The sequence below is a fragment of the Jaculus jaculus genome, chromosome 4 (genome assembly GCF_020740685.1).
Source record: "Jaculus jaculus isolate mJacJac1 chromosome 4, mJacJac1.mat.Y.cur, whole genome shotgun sequence".
Taxonomy (NCBI): domain Eukaryota; kingdom Metazoa; phylum Chordata; class Mammalia; order Rodentia; family Dipodidae; genus Jaculus; species Jaculus jaculus.
Window position 1 is genome coordinate 39,131,684 of NC_059105.1, and position 20,417 is coordinate 39,152,100.

Sequence of the window (20,417 nt, forward strand, 5' to 3'; positions counted from 1 at the left end):
CACCACGCCCGGCGAAGGAGACTTTTGATCATAGTTTAAAAAAAATATATTTAATTTATTTATTTATTTGAGAGAGAGAAAGAGGGAGCGAGAGAGAGAGAGAGAGAATGGGCGCACCAGGGTATCCAGCCACTGCAAACAGACACAGGTGCCCCCTTGTGCATCTGGCTTGCATGGGTCCTGGAGAATTGAACTGGATACTTTGGCCTTGTAGGCAAGTGCCTTAACTGCTGAGCCATATCTCCAGCCCCCTGTTGTTTGTTTTGATGTTTTTTGGTTTTTCATAGGTCTTGCTGTTGTCCTGGCTGATCTGGAATTCACTGTGTAGTCTCAGGGCAGCCTCAAACTCACAGTGATCCTCTTACCTCTGCCTCCTGAATGCTGGGATTAAAGGCATGTGCCACCATGCTAGATCATAGTTTTTAATATTGTTTAGTCCTTAATGTTTTCAGCAACTTTTCTTTCTTTTCCCTAAGTATGGAGTCATACTATAATCTTTCAAAAATATAATAGTATATTTTTAGTTTTACATATTTTATCTACATAATTTCTCAAATTAATTGAAGAATATAATTAAAGAACAAAATATTTTGAAAAGAAAAACATTATTTGGAACTACTGTTTATTAAAACAAAATTAAGTATGATTATATGATAAAGATTTTTACTTCATTTTAGAGATACTCTCTAATGTCATACCTTAATTTTTGTAGCCCTCAACAATTGGATCCATGGCTTTGACAGAAGGGGCATTGTGTCAGCATGATCTCATCAGAGTTGTATATAGTGATCTTCATCCTCAGAGGGAAACATTCACTGCACAAAACCGGTAATGATCAAAATTACACAGCAACAATTGTGAATTTATGCTTAATACATTGTTGACTATAATTACTTTAGTTCAAGGTCGATGTGAGAAGACTCCAAAAATTAAAGACATTGTACTGGGAAGGAACAGAGAGGGAGGAGGAGATTATTTAGAAGTGAAGAGGTAGTCATACATAGGTAATATACAGACACTATATTGTTTTACATGAGGAACTTAAGCTTCTGTGGATTTTGGTATCCATAGGGATATAGGACACTGAGGCTCACAGAACCGGCACCAGAGACTGAGTGGTCAATCAGTTTATTTTCATGCTAGCATGTGCCCAGGGGAACCTCTTCCAGAGCCTGGACCCCAATTCTTGGTGGTTCGGAGCTTATAAACCTTATCTTGGGCTATTTTTATTTTTGTTAATTCTCAGAGCCCAGGCCTGGTGCCAGAGACCTTGAGTACATGATGGGCAAGCTTTATAGAAACAAAAATGAAAATGATTAGTTAGCAGACAGACACCTACAGCTATGCTATGGAAATAAAAAGAAGCACAGTGGGCTGAACAGATGGCTCAGTAGTTAAGGCACTTCCCTGCAAAGCCTAAGGACCCAGGTTCAATTCCTCAGGAACCATGTAAGCCAGGTGCACAAGGTGGCTGTGGTGGTTTGATTCAGGTATCCCCCATAAATTTAAGTGTTCTGACTGCTAGATCCCCATCTGGTAGCAGTTTGGGAATTAACTCCTGGAGACAGTGTATTGTTGGGGGCGGTTTTATGGGTATTATTGCCAGTGTCCATTTGCCAGTATTTGGCACACTGTCCTGTTGTTGTCCACCTAAAGTTGGCCAGGAAGTGATGTCCACTCTTTGCTCATGTCATTGTTTTCCCCTGCCATAATGGAGCTTTCCCATTGAATCTGTAAGCAAAAATAAACCTTCCCCCCCCCCCCCCAAGCTGCTCTTGGCTGGATGATTTCTGCCAGCAGTGAAAACCTGACTGCAACAGTGACACATCCATCTAGAGTTCATTTCTAGCAGCTAGAAGCCCTGGCATGCCCATTCTCTCTCTGACTCTCTCTTTCTCTCTCTCTCTCTCAAATAAATATTTTTTTTTAAAAAAAGAAGCACAAGGGCTGGAGAGATGGCTTAGCGGTTAAGTGCTTGCCTGTGAAGCCTAAGCACCCCGGTTCAAGGCTCGGTTCCCCAGGTCCCACGTTAGCCAGATGCACAAGGGGGCGCACGCGTCTGGAGTTCGTTTGCAGAGGCTGGAGGCCCTGGCACGCCCATTCTCTCTCTCTCCTTCTATCTGTCTTTCTCTCTGTGTCTGTCACTCTCAAATAAATAAATAAATAATTAAAAAGAAGCGCAAGATGATTTACAGTAGGAGCTACAATACAGATCATAGCCTTTTCAGTATAAAAACTACAATGTTAGTCAGAATAGAAGACTATGCAGTATGGGACATAACCAATATAGAAGTCTATTATAGAACAAGACATAACTTTGGGGCAGGGGTCTCTAAATTTCCTTACCCTAATTTCCATCTCAGTAGGATTCCTAGAACCAGTCCCCCTCAGATACTAAGGAATATATTTTCAAGACCTACTAGTACTTCTATTCAGGTAAAGGAAATAAAGCCATTTCACAAAGTCCATTCAACTTTTGACCTTAATCTGATCAAAAAAAAGTTTTAATTATGAAAGATTTATTTTAAAAAGGAGTAGAAATTAAGCAGAGAACCTCCTAAGCTGAGGGAAGAACCCCCTCCTAACTGGGAAACGATTGTACTTCTATATCCTCTCAATCTGTAGAGAGAACTGGAGCATTTTTTTATTCCTTAATGAAAATGGAACCATGAGAATTAAGAACTCTGTATCTATGTGTGTTATATATTTTTAGCAATAAAGCATGAGCTGAGAATGCACTAGAAATAAAGATAATCCACAGCCATTACAGTCAGTTTCCTATAACATGTAGCCGTTTGTATGAGGTCTATTTTACTTAACATTTTCAAGAGTCATTCATATGGTAGTATATACCAGCTTTTCTGTTCATGGCCAGACAATATTCCACTGTCTTAATATACTACCTTTTGTTTCTGTACTCATTAGTGATGGACATTTAGGTTACTTCTCCTTTTTGGCTATTGTAAGTGAGTAGTGCTGATTTCTTACTCTGCATTGCTACAACAAAATACCTCAGCAACAGAATTTTTCTTTTTGTTAATTATAAACAAGAGAAAAGTATTGTTCACACCTCCAGAGGCTTGATGGAAGAACCGTCATCTTTTGTGTCTAGTGAGGGTAGCTCACCACTTGATGGATATTTCCTTCCACTTGTGCCCTGATAGCTTGAAAGGCCTTTTTAAATTTATTTTTGTGCCGCAGTGGCACACGCCTTTAATCCCAGCACTCGGGAGGCAGAGGTAGGAGCATTACTGTGAGTTCAAGGCCACCCTGAGAATACAGAGTGAATTCCAGGTCAGCCTATACTAGGGTGAGACCCTACTTTGAAACCCCCCCCAAAAAAAAAACATCAAAAAAATAAATTTATTTTTGTAAATTTATTTATTAGAAGGAGTGGGGGGGAGAATGGGCGCATCAGGTCCTCTACCCACTGCAAACTCCAGATGCATGTGCTGCCTTGTGCATTTGGCTTATGTGGGTCCTTGGGAATTGAACCTGGTCCTTTGGCTTTTCAGGCATGCTCCTTAACTGCTAAAGTATTTCTCCAGCCCTTAAAACCATTCTTAATTATCCCATCTGAAGAAAATTGGACCCTTATGTGCTTATAGGTCTAAATGAGTACTTATTCCACTGAACTTTAATATTCTACTTCAACCCATTTCATCCATTCAGTAATAAGTAATTTTAAGACAGATGTTGATATCTTCATCTCTATTGTTAGTGGTCAGCTGTGTCTAACATGTAATTGTTTAATAAAAATTTACTTAGTGCAAAAAAAATTTACTTCATGAATACATGCTTTTCTAAGCTTCATATTCTGTAAGAAAAGGTAAGAAAAGTGGATCTTTGGCTTGGATGTACATATGGTGCTCAAAGTCCTTTTTAAAATACACACACACTAATTCTGGGCTGTGTATATAAAAGTGTGTACACACACATGCTTGTGGGTTGGGGAGACAGCTCATTGGTTAAGAGGGCTTGCTGCTTAAGCATAAGGGTCTCTTAGGCCAGAGGCCACCAGCTTCAACTCCCAGAATTCATGTAAAAAGCTGAATATGAGGCTGGGGAAATAGCTCAGTGGTTAAAAGTGCTTTCTTGCAATGCCTGCTAGCCTGGGTTCAATTCCCCAGAACCTACATAAAGCCACTTGTCTGGAGTTCATTTGCAGGGCTGGAGGCCCTGGCATGCCCACATTCTCTCTCTATTTCAAATCAAAAAATGAATGAATAAATAAATAAAAGGCTGGGCGTGGTGACACAGACCTTTAATCCTAGCACTTGGGAGGCACAGATAGGAGGGTCACTGAAAATTTGAGGCCATCCTGAGACTGCATAGTGAATTCCAGGTCAGCCTGAGCTACAGTGAGACCCTATCTCAATAAAAAACAAAATAGGGGCTGGAGAGATGGCTTAGAGGTTAAAGCATTTGCCTGAAAAACCAAAGGATCCCAGTTAGATTCTCCAGGACCCACATAAGCCAGATGCACAAGGGGGCACATGCACCTGGAGTTCTTTGTAGTGGCTGGAGGCCCTGGCACACCCATTCTCTTTTTTTCTCTCTCTCTGCTTCTTTTTCCCTCTCAAATAAATAAATAAAATATATTTTTAAAAATAAAATCAATAAATATATAATGGTTTTAAGACTAAGTGGTAAAACACTTGTCTACCATACATAAGGTAGTGGGTTCATCCCTAACCCTACTTTCTTGCCTCATCAAATTAAACTGAGACTTGAGACCTTAGCAGGAATTTCCAAATGAAGAGTATATTCAAGCAGTATGCATAAAAGTAAGGCATTTTGAAAGTTTATGGCATATTCATGGAATGGTTGCAAAACTGTATTCTTGGTTGATCTAAGAGCAAGGCCTGATAGTGGGTTATGCAAGAGTTGGAGCCATTGATCTGGGGGTCTCTTTAAAATAGTCTCTATGACATGTGGGGCTGTAATTGATAAAGTCTTTCCCAAGGTTAATTTGTCAGGTCCTTTGTCAGAATAGCAGCAGCAGTAATAGCCCGGAGGCAGGTAGGTGGAGGAGAGTTTTAAAGGATCTTGTGATAAATTTGAATTTTATCAGTCAGTTGGAAGATAGTTGAGTTTAGAGCACTGTCATTAGCTATTCAAAGTTTTCTTTTTTGTTGTTGTTGGTGGTAGTGTTTTTGAGGTAGGGTTTCACTCTAGTCCAGGCTGACCTGGAATTCACTATGTATTCTCAGGGTGCTATCCTGCCTCCTGAGTGCTGGTATTAAAGGTGTGCGCCACCACGCCCAGTTTATTCAAGGTTTTGTTTTGTTTATTTAAGACTTGTGCCTAGCTCTGGGACACAAACTGGCCTTGAAGCTCATGTCAATCTTCCTGCTTCAGCTTCCCAAGTGCAAGGATTATAGATATGAGCCACTATCACCATCTTGATTTTTTTTGTTATTGTTTTGTTTTGTAGATGTAATCTCATGTAGTCCTTACTGATCTCGAAATTGCTAAGTAGCTGAGGCTGGCCTTGAACTCCTGGAATGTCCCACCACTCCTGGCTTCTATATTTTTTCTTTTAAATAAGAAAATATAGCATGCAACAAGAACTGTGACCCATAATAAAGAGAGTGCAAACATTAACTATGAGAAGGATGCTATAGTAATCTGATTGAGACATCATGAACATTAATATTAAGGCATTATATAATGTATTTTTAAAACAATTTTTAAATAATTTATTGATTTGTAAGCAGAGAGAAATAGAGGGAGAGAGACAGAGACAGGATGGGTGTGCCAGGGCCTCTAGCTGCTGCAAATGAACTCCAGATGCATGTGCCACTTTGTGCATTTGGCTTTATGTGGGTACTGGGGAATTGAACCCATGTTGTTAGGCTTGGCAGATAAGCACCTTAATCCCTAAGCATTGTTACAATGATTCAGTGAATAAATCATTTACTATGCTATCTAGTAGAAATAATTGATAGCAATTATTTTTCATTGATTTTTCTAGGTTTGAAGTCTTGAGTTTTCTCCTGCTATGCTATAATTCTGCTATTGTATATATGCCTGCCTCATCTTACCAGTCTCTTTGTCGGATGGGCTCCAGGTGAGAAGAGTAATTATTACTAACTTTCATAACTATTCAATTATGTGGTATTTACTGAGCATACTCTATATGTCAGGGAGTGGCCTAATTTATCATGGTATAGCAGTAAATATAACTCATGGATCTTAAATCCCTGTACCTATAATCCCTTATCATTTCTTTTTGTTTTGGGGGGGGACTGATTTTTCAAGGTAGTCTCTCTGTAGCCTAGGCTGATGTGGAACTCACTCTACTGTAATTCTGGGCTGACCTTGAACTCACAGCAATCCTACTTCTGCCTCCTAAGTGCTGGAATTAACGGTGTATATCACACCAGACTTCTCTTATAATTTCTTGAAAATTATTTTTAGCCTATCAGCAGTAGTTCCTAAATGAACAAGGAGTTAATTAGGTTAAGTCAGCTAAGTTTGAATGTTAATTTTTTGTTTGTTTGTTTGCTTATTTGTTTTTCGAGGTACTTGCTACTAGCTCAGGCTGACCTGGACTTTACTATGTAGTCTCAGGGTAGCCTCTGCCTCCCAAGTGCTGGGATTAAAGGCATGCGCCACCACACCCGGCTAGGGTGTTTACTTCTGAGTAGCTTAGACCTCTGCTTGCTCACACCATCATTGGCCACTTCCTCCAGTAGCTCATGTAGCCCTAGACTGGCTAACTTTAGGATTCCAGCCAGTTCACTTCATGCTAGGTGTCAGCAGCATATGGTGTCTTCAGCAGTAGGGTCTTACTTTTTATCTTAGGTGGGTAATCAAGTACTTTGACAGAAATCTGTCTTGTTTTGGGGACTTTGTAGGTCTCTCTGATCAACAGCTCAATGTGAGTAGCATTAAATTCTGGTACTGGGAGTTATAGGCCAGAACCAAATTTTTTTCAAGGTAGGCTTTATCCCACCCTCTCCAAGACCCTTCTTTTCAGATGCTTCCCCTGTACTCCTGTTGAGGATTAAATCTTTTAGTCTGCCTTCTAGGAGAAAGGTTTCTATGGTGCCAGTTCATTTTGGATTTAGTTTTGTGTTTATTTCCCCCCAGCCTCCTCTTCCCCTCCCCACAAACCCTTCCACCCCTATTGTCTGGGCCTCAAGTTGCCTATCTGGTATGCCGGCAACTCAAGCTAATCCAGGTTAGGATGTCAGATGAATGAAAGCATGAGCCTTTTGTTTTTCTGTGATGATGTATGTTCGCTGAGTATGATCTGTTTAAGTCCATCCATTTTCCTACAGATTTCATTGTATTGTTTTTTTCTTACTGCTGAGTAGAATTCCATTGTGTAAGTGTACCACAGTTTTGCATCCATTTGTCCAGTGATGGACACCTGAGTTGATTCTAGTTCTTAGCTGTTATGAATCGAACACCTATAAACATGATCTCTGTAGTGAAGAGCATTCAGGGTAAATGTCCAGTAAGAGAATAACTGGGTCAGTTGATAACTCTATTATTCATCATCTTCAGGAATCTCCATATTGATTTTCATCACAGTTTTACAAACTTGCATTCCAGTGCAGTGAATGAGGATTCGTCTTTCCCCACATCCTTGCCAACACTTGTCATTTGATTTGTTTTTTTGAGGTAGGTTCTCTCTCTAGCCCAGGCTGACCTGGAATTCACTATGTAGTTTGAAGGTGGCCTCGAATTCATGGTGATCCTCCTACCTCTGCCTCTTGAGTGCTGGGATTAAAGGTGTGCAACACCATACTCTGCTGTCATTTGATTTTTTTTTTATTGACAACTTCTATACTTAGAGACAATAAACCATATTTCCTTTCCCTCCCCTCCCCTCCCCCACTTTTCCCTTCACAACTCTGCTCTCCACCATATCCACTCTCGATTAGTCTCTCTTTGAATTTGATGTCATCATCTTTTTCTCCTATTATGAAGGTCTTCTGTAGGTATTGCTAGGCACTGTGAGGTCATGGATAGCGAGGCTAATTTCTGTCTAGACAGTTGCATTGTAAGGAATGGTACCCTTCTTTGGCTGTTACGTTCTTTCCACCACCTCTTCCACAGTGGACCCTGAGCCTTGGAGGGTGTGAGATGTTTCAGTGCTGGACACTCCTCTGTCCCTTCTTCTTGACACTATGTTGCCTTTTGGGTCATCCCAGTGGTCATCGCCATCTGAAAAAGAGAAGCTTCTCTAACCAGAAGTGAGAGTAGCATTAACATAACATGAACGAACATTAAGTGTAGTGCTTTCAGGGCAGTTGGTGAGAATAATATATGCATTTATCCAGCCTAGAACAGGCTTTATACCCCTAAGGTTCATGACCTCGCCTGCCATAGGCTTTTGATTAGGTTTTCAGTACCAGGCATGTATTCCTTCCCATATAGGCCTTCAGTCCAATTAGAGAGCAGTTGGTTTCCCCCAGAGCAGACATACCACTATTGTACCCATTCAGTCATTTGGCCCGTCTGACCAAACTTGAAGCTTCCAGTGTTTTCCAGTGTTTTCACCAGTGATGACTTCTGTCTCCCATAGGGCTACATACACTGAAGCTTTTTTCAGCTTTCAGTTGGCTCATTTACAAGGAGAAGGTTTTCAGCTCAGCACCAGCTTGATTTCTCAGTGACTTTGCCACTCAGGTAGTCTTCAGCAAAAGGGTCTTACCATCTGTTTCTCAAGGGAAACCAAGGGCCTTGGCAATAGCCTGGAATGTTTTAGAGGCAATAGGGACCTCCCTAGCCAACAAGTCACTGGAGGTATCCCATTCCTGGCACTGAAAATTATCTAGTAATAATCTGTGGCTTCTGAATGTGCCATTATTCAAAAAAGTAGGTTTTCATATGTCTTATTTAGAATATCTTGAATTTTGATTGATCTTCCTCCCAGCCCTTCTTTTACACAATCTCTTCCCCTGGCCTTGTGTAGGCCTTTCCCCTCCCCATAATTTGATTTTTTTTAAAGATTACTATCCTTACTGGAGTAAGGTAGAATCTCATGGTAGTTTTAAGTTGCATTTCTCTGATAGTTAAGGATGTTGAACATTTATTTAAGTGTGTATTAGTCATTTGTATTTCTACCTCTGAAAACTCCCTATTAAATTCTTTACCCCATTTTTGAGTGGGTTGCTTGATTTTTTTATATTATTTAGTTTTTTGAGTTCTTTGTAGATTGGGCCTCTGTCAGTGGTATAGCTAGTGAAAATTTTCTCCCATTTGGTAGGTAATCTGTTGGCTCTGCTTATGGTATGTTTGTGCAAAAGCTTTTTAGCTTCATAAGATCCCATTAGTTGAGCGATTAATTTCCTGGGCCACTGGGGAAATGTTTGGGAAATCCTTCCCCACTCCTATCTCATGGAGATTTCCTCCTATTTTTTCTTGCAGTAGGAGAGTTTCAGGTCTTATGTTGAGGTCTTTAATCCATTTGGAATTGATTTTTGTATATGGTGAGATGAGTGGGTCTAGTTTTTTTTTTTTTTTCCCGTAGTTTTTTGATTTTTTAAGGTAGAGTCTCACTGTAGTTCAGGGTGGCCTTAAACTCATGGTGATCCTCCTACCTCTGCCTCCCAAGTGCTATAATTAAAGGCGTGTACCACCACACCCAGCTTAGTTTCATTTTTCTACATGTCGTTATTCAATTTGTCCAGCACCATTTGTTGAAGATGCTTTCTTTTCTCCAGGCTACATTATTGGCGCCTTTGTCAAAGATCAAGTAGCTGTAGTTATTTGACCTAAGGCTGGGTCTTCAGTTCTGTTCCACTGGTCTATATGCTTGTTTTTATGCTAGTACCAAGTTGTTTTTGTTACTGTGGCTTTGTAGTATAGCTTTAGATTGGGTATGGTGATACCTCCAGAGGTATTTCTTTCTTTTTAAAAATATTTTATTTATTTACTTGACAGAGAAAAGGGTGGGGAGAGAATAGGTGCACCAGGGCCTCCAGTCACTGCAGATGAACTCCAGATGCATGTGCCCCCTTGTGCATCTAGCTAACATGGGTTCTGGGGAATCAAACCCAGGTCCTTTTGCTTTGCAGGCAAACACCTTAACCACTAAGCCATTTCTCCAGTTCCAGAGGTATTTCTTTTCCTGAGGATCTCTTGAGATATTCGAGGCATGTTGCCATTCCATATGAATATTGAGATCATTTTTTCTATCTCTGAAGTATGGTGATGGAATTTTTATTGGTATTGCATTAAATCTGCATATTGCTTTTGGTAGAATTGCCATTTTCACAATATTAATTCTACCTATCCAGGAACACGGCAGGTCTTTCCATCTTCTCGTGTCCTCCTCAATTTCTTTCTTGAATGTTTTTATGTTTTCATTACATAGGTCTTTTACATCTTTGGTTAGTGTTATTCCAAGATACTTGATATTTTCTTTTTGTGGCTATTTAAATGGGGCAGCCTTGCTGATTTCTTTCTCTGTATATTTGTCCTTTTCATATAAGAAAGGCTACATATTTTTGTGTGTTGATTTTTGAATTCTGCCACTTTGCTAAGGGAATTAATCACCTTTAGAAGTTTTTTTAAATTTATTTTTATTTATTTGAGAGAGAGGCAGACAGACAGAGAAAGAGAGAATGGGCACACTAGGGCCTCCAGCCACTGCAAACCAACTCCAGATGCTTGTGCCACGTTGTGCATCTGGGTTACATGGGTCCTGGGGAACCAAACCTGGATCCTTTGGCTTTGCAGGCAAGTGCCTTAACTGCTAAGCCATCTTTCCACCCCCACCTTTAGAAGTTTTGAGGTGGAGATTTAGGATCCCTTATATATAGGATCATATCATCTGTAAAGAGAGCTAATTTGACTTCTTCCTTTCTTTTTTTTCAAGGTAAGGTCTTACTGTCCTGGAATTCACTATGTAGTCTGGGGCTTACTTTGAACTCACAGCAATCCTCCTACCTATGCCTCCCAAGTGTTGGGATTCAAGGTGTACACCACCACACCTGGTTCTGACTTCTCCTTTCGATTTGTATCCATGTTATTTCTTTTTCCTGTTTTATTGCTTGTGCTAGGACTTCTAGTTCTACATTGAAAAGCAGTGGTGAGAGTGAACAACCCTTTCTTGGTCCTGATCTCAATGGGAACTCCTTAAGTCTTTCCCCATTAAGTATTATTTTGGCTTTAGGTGCTTTATATGTAGTCTTTACTGTGTTGATATAAACACTCCATGCCTATTCTCCCCAGCATGAAGTGGTGTTGCATTTTTGTTTTTATTTTAAATTTTTATTAGCATTTTCCATGATTATAAAAAAAATCCCATGGTAATTCCCTCCCCCCCAACACTTTCCCCTTTGAAATTCCATTCTCCATCATATTACCTCCCCATCTCAATCATTGTACTTACATATATACAATATCAACCCATTAAGTACCCTCCTCCCTTCCTTTATCTTCCCTTTATGTCTCCTTCTTAACTGGTGTTGCGTTTTGTTGAAGGCCTTCTCTGCATCTGTTGAGATGATCATGTGGTTCTTGTGAGTTAGTTTATTTATGTGGTGTATTACATTGACCAATTTCTGTATGTTGAACCATCCCTGCATCCCTAGGATGAATCCTGCTTGATTAAGGTAGATGTATTGTTGAATTTCGTTTGCAAGGATTTTGTTCAGGATTTTTGTGTCTAAGATCATTAGGAATATAGGTCTGTTGTTTTCTTGTTGTATCTCTGTTGGGTGATACTAGCTTTATAAAAGGAGTTGGGGAGGCTGGGCATGGTGGCGCACACCTTTAATCCCAGCACTCAGGAGGCAGAGGTAGGAGGATCGCCGTGAGTTCAAGGCCACCCTAAGACTCCATCCTGAATTCCAGGTCAGCCTGGGCTAGAGTGAGATACTACCTAGAAAAAAAAAAAAAAAAAGAGTTGGAGAGCATTCCCTGTTCTCTGATTTTGTGAAACAGTTTGAGAAAAACTGGTTTCAGCTCTTCTGTGAAGGTTTGATAGAATTTGGCTGAGAAGCCATCCAATCCTGAACTTTTCTTTTTGGGGAGTTTTTTAAAATTACCTTTTCAATCTTGATGGATGTCATAGTTTTTTTAGTAGATTAATCTGGTCTGAGTTTTGTTTGAGTAAATGGTATGTATTTAGGAATTCATCCATATCTTCTACATTATCCAGATGCTTGTGACACCTAGTGCGCATGTGCAACCTTGCATTTGACTCCCCTTTGTGCATCTGGTTAACATGGGATCTGGAGAGTAGAACCTGGACCCTTAGGCTTCACCAGGCAAGCACTTTAACTGCTAAGCCATCTCTCCAGCCCTGACATGGTTTTTTGAATTTAGCAAAGTTTTTGGACTCCCAATCAGTTTCTTCTATCATGTCTTCGAACTCAGAGGTTCTGTCTTCCACATGAGTGATTCTGTTAATGATGGCTTCTGGAGAGGTTTTTAAAAGCTTTATTTGATGAGGGAAGGGAGGGAAATATGGTTTATTTTCTATAAGTATGGAAGCTGTCAATAAAGGGGGAAAAATCTGTATTTGATTTGTATTTCCTGGTGTGTTTTTCTGCATCATGTTCATCTCTTTTTTGAGGTATGGTTTCAAGTTAGGGACTGATTTTTCTTGATGCTTCCTAGAATTCATTCTTGCATTTGATCATGTCTTCATTAAGCTTAATCAGCTGGTTATTGAGATCCTCTATTTGTTGACTCACCTTCAATTCATCTATATGTCTTTTGAGGCTTCACAGGTTTTCTTCAATTAAGTTAAGCCTAGTGACAAAAGCTATGTACTCTAAGAGATGATTCTGCTCAATTTCATTTATGTATTTGTTGGTTTTTGATGATTTACTACCAGTTCAGCAATTTTCTTGGTCAAGATCACATAGCTTGTTGTGTTTTCATTTTGGAATTCAATTTCTATTGTTTTCTCTGTTTTCATTGGAGGCTTCCATTGTGAGACTAGGTATCCTTGGAGATCTCTGTTTTCTGACTTTATTTACTTATTTTTGGCATTGTGGACTACCAACCTCAGGGTAAAAGTCTTATTAAGGGGGAAGCAAGTATTTGTCTTTGTAGAATCTTCAGTGAGTGTTCTGTTTTAAATGTAAACAGGATTGAAGGAGGATGTGTCTATAACTGCATATGTGCAGATTGTGGGGATTGCAAGTGCAGCATGGGTACTGGAGAACTGGGAGGTGGGGAACTGGGAGCTCAGGCTTATTCACTTCCCCTTGTGCCCACTTCAGCACAGAGGAACTGGGGATTGGGGAATCAGAACCTAGGAAGCAGGGGAGTCAGGAGCAAAAAGCCAGCTCCTACAGTGGTCCCTGTACCCCTGGCTCAGGGGAACAGGGAGTTGGAGAACCAGGAATGGGTTAATCAGGAAACTGGAGCAAAGGGCCTGCTCCCATAGCACACATGCAGGGTCCAGGCATCCCTATACCAGCAGCGTGGTTACTGGGTCCTGGAAACTGGGAGATGGGGAACTAACTGGGAGCTCTGACCTACTCACTCCTCACCCTCCAAAGCAGGGAACCCAGAGTTGGGAGTCGGGGGCTGGTCAATCAGGAAGCTGGATCCAAAGGCCTGCTTCTGCTGGGCCTCATGAGGCAGATGTAGGAGGATTGCTATGAGTTCAGGGCCACCCTGAGAACACAGAGTGAATTCCAGGTCAGCCTGGACTCGAGTGAAACCCTATCTTGAAAAAAAAAAAAAAAAGCCTGTTTCTGCGGCGTGCATACAGGTCCAGGCTGCCTCATGCTAGCAGCAGGGGTACCAGGGCCAGGAAACTAACCAGGAGCTCTGGCCTCCTTCTGGCACAGGGGATCTGGAAGTTGGGGCTTTAAAAATTTTTTTATTATTTATTTATTTATTTTTGGTTTTCCAAGGTAGGGTCTCATTCTAGCTCAGGCTGACCTGGAATTCACTATGTAGTCTCAGGGTGACCTTGAACTCATAGCAAACTACCTCTGCCTCCCGAGTGTTGGGATTGAAGGCGTGTGCCACCACACTGGCTTAAAAATTTATTTTTATTTTATTTTATTTTATTTTATTTGCTTTTCGAGGTAGGGTCTCGCTCTAGCCCAGGCTGACCTGGAATTCACTCTGTAGTCTCAGGGTGGCCTTGAACTCATGGTGATCCTCCTACCTCTGCCTCCCCAGTGCTGGGATTAAAGGCATGCGCCACGACGCCCAACAATTTTTATTTTATTTACTTGACAGAGAGGGGCAGATAGAGGAGAAAATGGGTGTACCAGCACCTCTAGCCAGTGCAAACAAACTCCAGATACATGTGCCATCTTTTGCATCTGGCTTTACATGTGGGTGCTGGGAAATCGAGCCTGGGTTCTTTGTTTTTGCAGGCAGGCACCTTTACTGCTAAGCCATCTCTCTTTATGTATCTATTTGAGACAGAGAGAGAGAGAGAAAGAGGCAGATAGAGAATGTGCATGCCAGGTCCTTCATCTGTTACAAACGAACTCCAGCCTTATGCATCTGGCTCATGAGGGTCCTGGGTAATCGTACCTGGGTCCTTTTTGCTTTGCAGGCAAGTACCTTAACCACTAAACCATCTCTCCAGCCATGTCCCTATTTTTGATAATCATTAAGTATAACTTTTTGAAAGCATCTCAGTGAAATGGCTGCACTTTAACTAAAGATAGCTAAACAGTTCTTTGTTGTCACTGCCTATGGGGGTCTCAGCATCTCCTGTTTTGGTATCATGGGCACCCTCAGACCACTAGTGAAACCCAAGAACCTCACATAGAGAACCAAGAAATCCATTTGACATCAGGCAGTATGATATGCTAAAATTAATTGTATGTGAAAGAAACCTAACAGTATTGATGAAGGGGTGAAGAAAAGATGCAAGAGTGAGAACTTGGTTATGGGAATAAAAATATACTGCCGGGCTGGAGAGATGGCTTAGCAGTTAAGCGCTTGCCTGTGAAGCCTAAGGACCCCGGTTCGAGGCTCGGTTCCCCAGGTCCCACGTTAGCCAGATGCACAAGGGGGCGCACGCGTCTGGAGTTCATTTGCAGAGGCTGGAAGCCCTGGCGCGCCCATTCTCTCTCTCTCCCTCTATCTGTCTTTCTCTCTGTGTCTGCTGCTCTCAAATAAATAAATTAATTAAAAAAAAAACTTAAAAAAAAAATATATATATATATACTGCCTACTGGCTTCCAGAAGCTAGAAGTGGTGTTGATGTGCCCACAAATCTTGCTGTTAGAGATTGTTCACAGTCCATTGTAAAAAGAACAGTCCTGCAAGCATGGGAATTACTAATTCCAACGCTAAGTTTTGTAGCAAAGACAATGAATAGATAGTTCATATCTTTCTGTCTGTCTGTCTGTCTGTCTGTCTTCCCCTCTCTCTCTCTCTCTTTCTCTCTCTCTCTCTCTCTCTTTGGTTTTTCAAAGTAGGGTCTTGCTCTAGGCCAGGCTGACCTGGTATTCACAATGTAGTCTCAGGCTGGCGTGAACTCCCAGTGATCCTCCTACCTTGGCCACCAAGTGCTAGGACTAAAGGCTTGGGCCACCACACCCAGTTCATATGTCTATTTTATTTTAACTAAATGAAAATATAAAGCAAATGCTAATGGCTTCCAGATAACAGTATTTTGAAATGTCTCTGTACTAATAATTCACATGGATATACTTTGAGATGAATGACAGTCATACATTTACATTTGTGTATGTTTGTGTGAAAGACAGAGAAGAGGAAAAGGATGTTAAAAGAAGTTGTTAGCTATTTGAGGAAAGTTGTTTATTTATTTTATTGATAGAGCCTACTAGAATGGATGCTTTATGAATAAGGGCAAAATTTTTTGTTTTGTTTTAATCTATTCATGATTATATTCTAGGCCCAGAACAGTGTTTGGCATATAGCAGGTATAAATGTCTGAGTAATGAATAACTGAATTTATGAAAACACAAACTACTGTATTTAGTGAATCAAGAAATCTCACATGTTGAATATGATATTTTCCTAGGGTTTGTGTGAGTGGGTTTCCACGGCAACATGAAAAACAATGGAAGGAACTCTGTGGTCGAATAGTATTGGATCCTGAATTCATGGTGCAACTTCTCACAGGAGTTTATTATGCCATGTAAGTACAAGGAAATTTAAATCTTCTAGAGTCTTCTAAATGTTTGGAATCTTTTTTATTTTTATTTTTATTTGAGACATAGAGGGAAAAAGGGAAAGAGAATGAATTGAATAGGCATGCCAGGGCCTCTAGTCACTGCAAATGGACTCCAGATGCTTGCACCATCTTGTGCATCTGGCTTACAGGAGACCTGGAGAATCAAACCTGGATCCTTAAGCTTTTCAGGCAAGTGCCTTAACTCCTGAGCCATCTTTCCAGCCCTGGAATCTTTTTATATTTGTCTTTTTTCCATATCAGATACAACATAGTGCCATGATGGACTTGCTAACTTACTTTTGTAATAGGGTTTCCTGTCAGTACTTTTTTTTTCTTTTGTTTTTTTGAGGTAGGGTCTCACTGTAGCCCAGGCTGAACAAGAATTCTCTAGTCTCAGGATGGCCTCAAACTCATGGCGATCCACCTACCTCTGCCTCCCAAGTACTGGCAGTACTTCTTTAAAATTTTTTAAATTTTTTATTTGTTACTTGTAAGCAGGTGGGGGGAAGATGGACAAGCCACAGCCTCTAGCCATTGCAAACAAACTCCAGATTCATGTGTTACTTTGTGCATCTGGCTTTACGTGAATACTGGAGATTTGAACCTGGGCTGCAGGGCCTTACAAGTAAGTGCCTTTAGCCACTGAGCCATCTCTCCTGTCCCCACCTTTCAGTACTTTTTTTTTTTTTTGAGGTAGGGTCTCACTCTAGCCCCAGGCTGACCTGGAATTCACTCTGTAATCTCAGGGTGGCCTTGAACTCACAGTGATCCTCCTACCTCTGCCTCCCAAGTGCTGGGATTAAATGCGTGAGCCACCACACCCGGCTCTTTCAGTACTTTTAAAGAAGACAATTGTAAACATAACTAGTTATTAAAGTGAGAGTTATCTTAGAAAGTGTTAGGTTTTCTAAATGGAAAACCATGGTACATATCTATATAGTTTATAATCTTGGTTCTCATGAATGCTTTAAATAGATTACTCTGAATATCATCACATGGTAAATACCAGTTATATGAAGAAACATCTGTAAACTACTTCAAACAGGTTTTTAAATCTTCATTTTGTTATAACCAGAACTAAGACAATTTAGAAATGAATTTTTAATGTTGCGTAAGTCTTATAACCAAAATAGTGACACTTGGGACAATAAAAGAAAAATATTAGATATTTGTTAAAAATAATAAGTGAACTTTTCCACAGGTATAATGGTCAGTGGGACCTTGGCCAGGAAGTACTTGATGACATCATTTATAGAGCTCAACTAGAACTCTTCTCTCAACCACTGTTGGTATGTTATTTATTTACCCTTCTTGTTCCTCCATAAAGAACAGAAGTTTATTTACCTTTAGTTTGGAAGTGTAGTACAGGGCAGGGAGGGTGGGGAAGAAGTAGGGGGGCGGTTCAGCTAAATTTAAGAAGGAGATGTTTTGGAATCCTTTAAGAGGATTGCCCCAGCATATGCGTACACACACACACAGAGGGCAGTTTTTTGTTGTTGTTGCTGTTTTTGGTTTTTTGAGGTAGGGTCTCACTCTAGCTCAGGCTGACCTGGAATTCAATATGTATTCATAGGTTGGCCTTGAATTCACTGTGATCATCCTACCTCTGCCTCCCGAATGCTGGGATTAAAGGCGTGCATCACCATGCCCAGCTTCAAAGGGCAGGTTTTAAATACTTAGTTAAATTTCTAGAATAAGAGACTTTCTAAGCTTCAAGTGATACCAAAAAAAAAAAAAAAAATAGATTATCTCTTGTTTGAGGCAGGTTCTCTTATTTGCCACTTTGTACACCAGTATCTTGCTTTCAAGTTTCCAGTGCTTCTCCTGTTCTCATCTCCTTGGAGGAACACTGGGATTACAGATGCACACAACCATGTCCAGCATTTACATGGGTTCTGAGGATTCTGACTCAGTTCCTCATACTTGTGAGGTCAAGTGCTTGACCCACTGAGCCATCTCACTAGACTAAGCCATTATCTTTCAAAAATGCCAAGTGAATATGTATTCCCCTAAAAAAAAATTTGGTGGGCATGAGAAAAAAAATGTTACAATCTTACTCTGTTTAAAAGATTTCATTGGGCTGGGCATGGTGGCTTATGCTTTTTAATCCCAGCACTCAAAGAGACTACATAGTGAATTCCAGGTCAGCCTGAGCTAGAGTGAGACCCTACCTCGAAAAACAAACAAACAAACAAAGTGAATGGCCTTGAGAGATGGCTTAGCAGTCAAGGTGCTTGCTTGCAAAGCCTAAAGACCCATGTTTGACTTCCGAGAGCCCACATAAGTCAGACACACAAGGTGATGAATACACAAGGTCGCACATGCACACCAGGTGGAACATGCATCTGAAATTTGATTACAGTGGCTAGAGGCCCTGGCATTCCAATTATCTTGTTATTGCTCTTTCATTTACCAAAAAAATATATATATATATATGGCTGGAGGCATGGCTTGGCACTTAAGGCATTTGCCTGCAAAGCCAAAGGACCTAGGTTCGATTCCCCAGGACCCACGTTAGCCATATGCACAAGGGGGTGCATGTGTCTGGAGTTCGTTTGCAGTGGCTGGAGGCTGTGGTGCACCTACTCATTCTCTCTTTCTCCCTCTTTCTCTGTCAAATCAATAAATTAATTTTTTTAAAAGATTTTTTTAAAAAGCAAATGGAGCCAGGCATCATCAGCCTGGGCTAGAAGTGAGACCCTACTTCCAAAACACAAAACCAAAAATAATGTAAAAGATCCATTGAAAGATAAATGTACACATCCCATAGGGAAGCAAGGAAGGCATTCTGTATGTTATGACGATAATGTGACACGACTCTGATCATCCATCTGAAGAAGCAGCTTGGTAATGTTTGTTTGATTTTCTATCCCATGTCTGCCACTGTATCCCAGGAAACTAATTTAATACCCAAAAGGGCATTAAAAAAGATATTACAGTGCTGTTTTTAATTACACAGGAATAAAAATAATCTAAATATTCCATACCAGAGAACAATTGAAGTTTTATATTTTTGATAAAATTATATATTTAAGACTTCATGTTAAAGAAAAATGCTAGCTTACGTTAAGTTGAAAAGCTGTATCTAGCTATTTTAAATCTGGGTGAGAGAGAGGAAACAAAATGATCATAGTTGTGTAGGTGATTTGTTAGTGTATGGGCCCTTTCTTACTCCCAGGCTGTCTTTGATCCTCCTGAGCCAGGCATGGTGGCACACACCTTTAATCCTAGCACTTGGTAGAAGGATGGCTGTGAGTTCAAGGCCACTCTGAGACTACCCAGTGAATTCCAGGTCAGCCTAGGCTAGAGCAAGACCCTACCTTGAGAAAAAACAAAAATGAAAGACCCTCCTGCTTTGGTCTCCTGAATGCTGGGATTACAGATGCCACCATGCCTGGCTGGATTTTTGTTTCTTTCCCATTTAGTAAGCTTTTTAATAATAATGATTTTAAAATTACCATATATACATTAGTTTAAAGCCATTTTAGTTATACCATCTTTAATATTTTAAGCTCAATATAAATTTATTGCAATAGCACTTTCCCCTATTCAATAATGAGTGTAGAAAAACGGAGAACCAGCCTTCCTCTATGTAACTAATACTGAAAGTGGAGACATTATTTACTGTTTTGTATAGATAGACTTTTAAACTGCCTCCTGGAGAGTTCTGAGTGGATAGATCAGACATATTTCTTATCCAGGTTGCTGCATTCCAGGACATCTGCTTGTCCACATGCAGAGGGAAAGCATGTCTTTCAGTGATTGTCTTCAATCTCCTATCTCAAGACCTTGCTAGATTAGTACTACCCAAGTAAGAAACACCGACCAGTGAAATGGCCATTACTCAACAACCAGATTTCCCAGTCTCTTCTGAGGAGAACAAAGTAGTAGGACACAGTGCCAAAAGTACTTAGGGGAAATTTTCTCCTCATGAGTTTATCACAGATTAAGTTTTCTGTTAATTATCATATGAAAATCAGAAACTTATTATTCTAATTTGTTTTATACCCTGGTACAAATATTAAAAATACTTTTGCGCAGGGTGTGGTGGCGTATGCCTTTAATCCCAGCACTCTGGAGGCAGAGGTAAGAGGAGTTTGAGGCCACCCTGAGGCTACATAGTGAATTCCAGGTCAACCTGTGCTAGAGTGAAGACCCTACCTCGAAAAACCAAAAAAAAAAAAAAACAAACTTTTGCTTTGGAATTCTTTGGAATGCCTTTTTCTCTTTGCAACTCAACAACTTGAAGAAATCAGTGGGATAGTCCTCAATATTTAAAATAAATTCTTATTTAAGAGCTGGGTGTGGTGGTGCAAGCCTT

The 20,417-nt window shown here is 40.3% G+C and overlaps 1 protein-coding gene across 3 annotated transcripts in view; it reads left to right on the plus strand.

The window, feature by feature from the left end:
- Positions 1-20,417, plus strand: part of Fam126b (family with sequence similarity 126 member B) — a 67,412-nt gene that overhangs the window by 36,306 nt on the left and 10,689 nt on the right. For all 3 annotated transcript variants that reach the window (XM_045148154.1, XM_045148157.1, XM_045148156.1), the window contains exons 7-10: positions 713-828; positions 5,978-6,073; positions 15,944-16,060; positions 17,298-17,385. In XM_045148154.1, the coding sequence (XP_045004089.1) occupies positions 713-828; positions 5,978-6,073; positions 15,944-16,060; positions 17,298-17,385 (417 nt within the window). The remainder of the gene's footprint in view (positions 1-712; positions 829-5,977; positions 6,074-15,943; positions 16,061-17,297; positions 17,386-20,417) is intronic.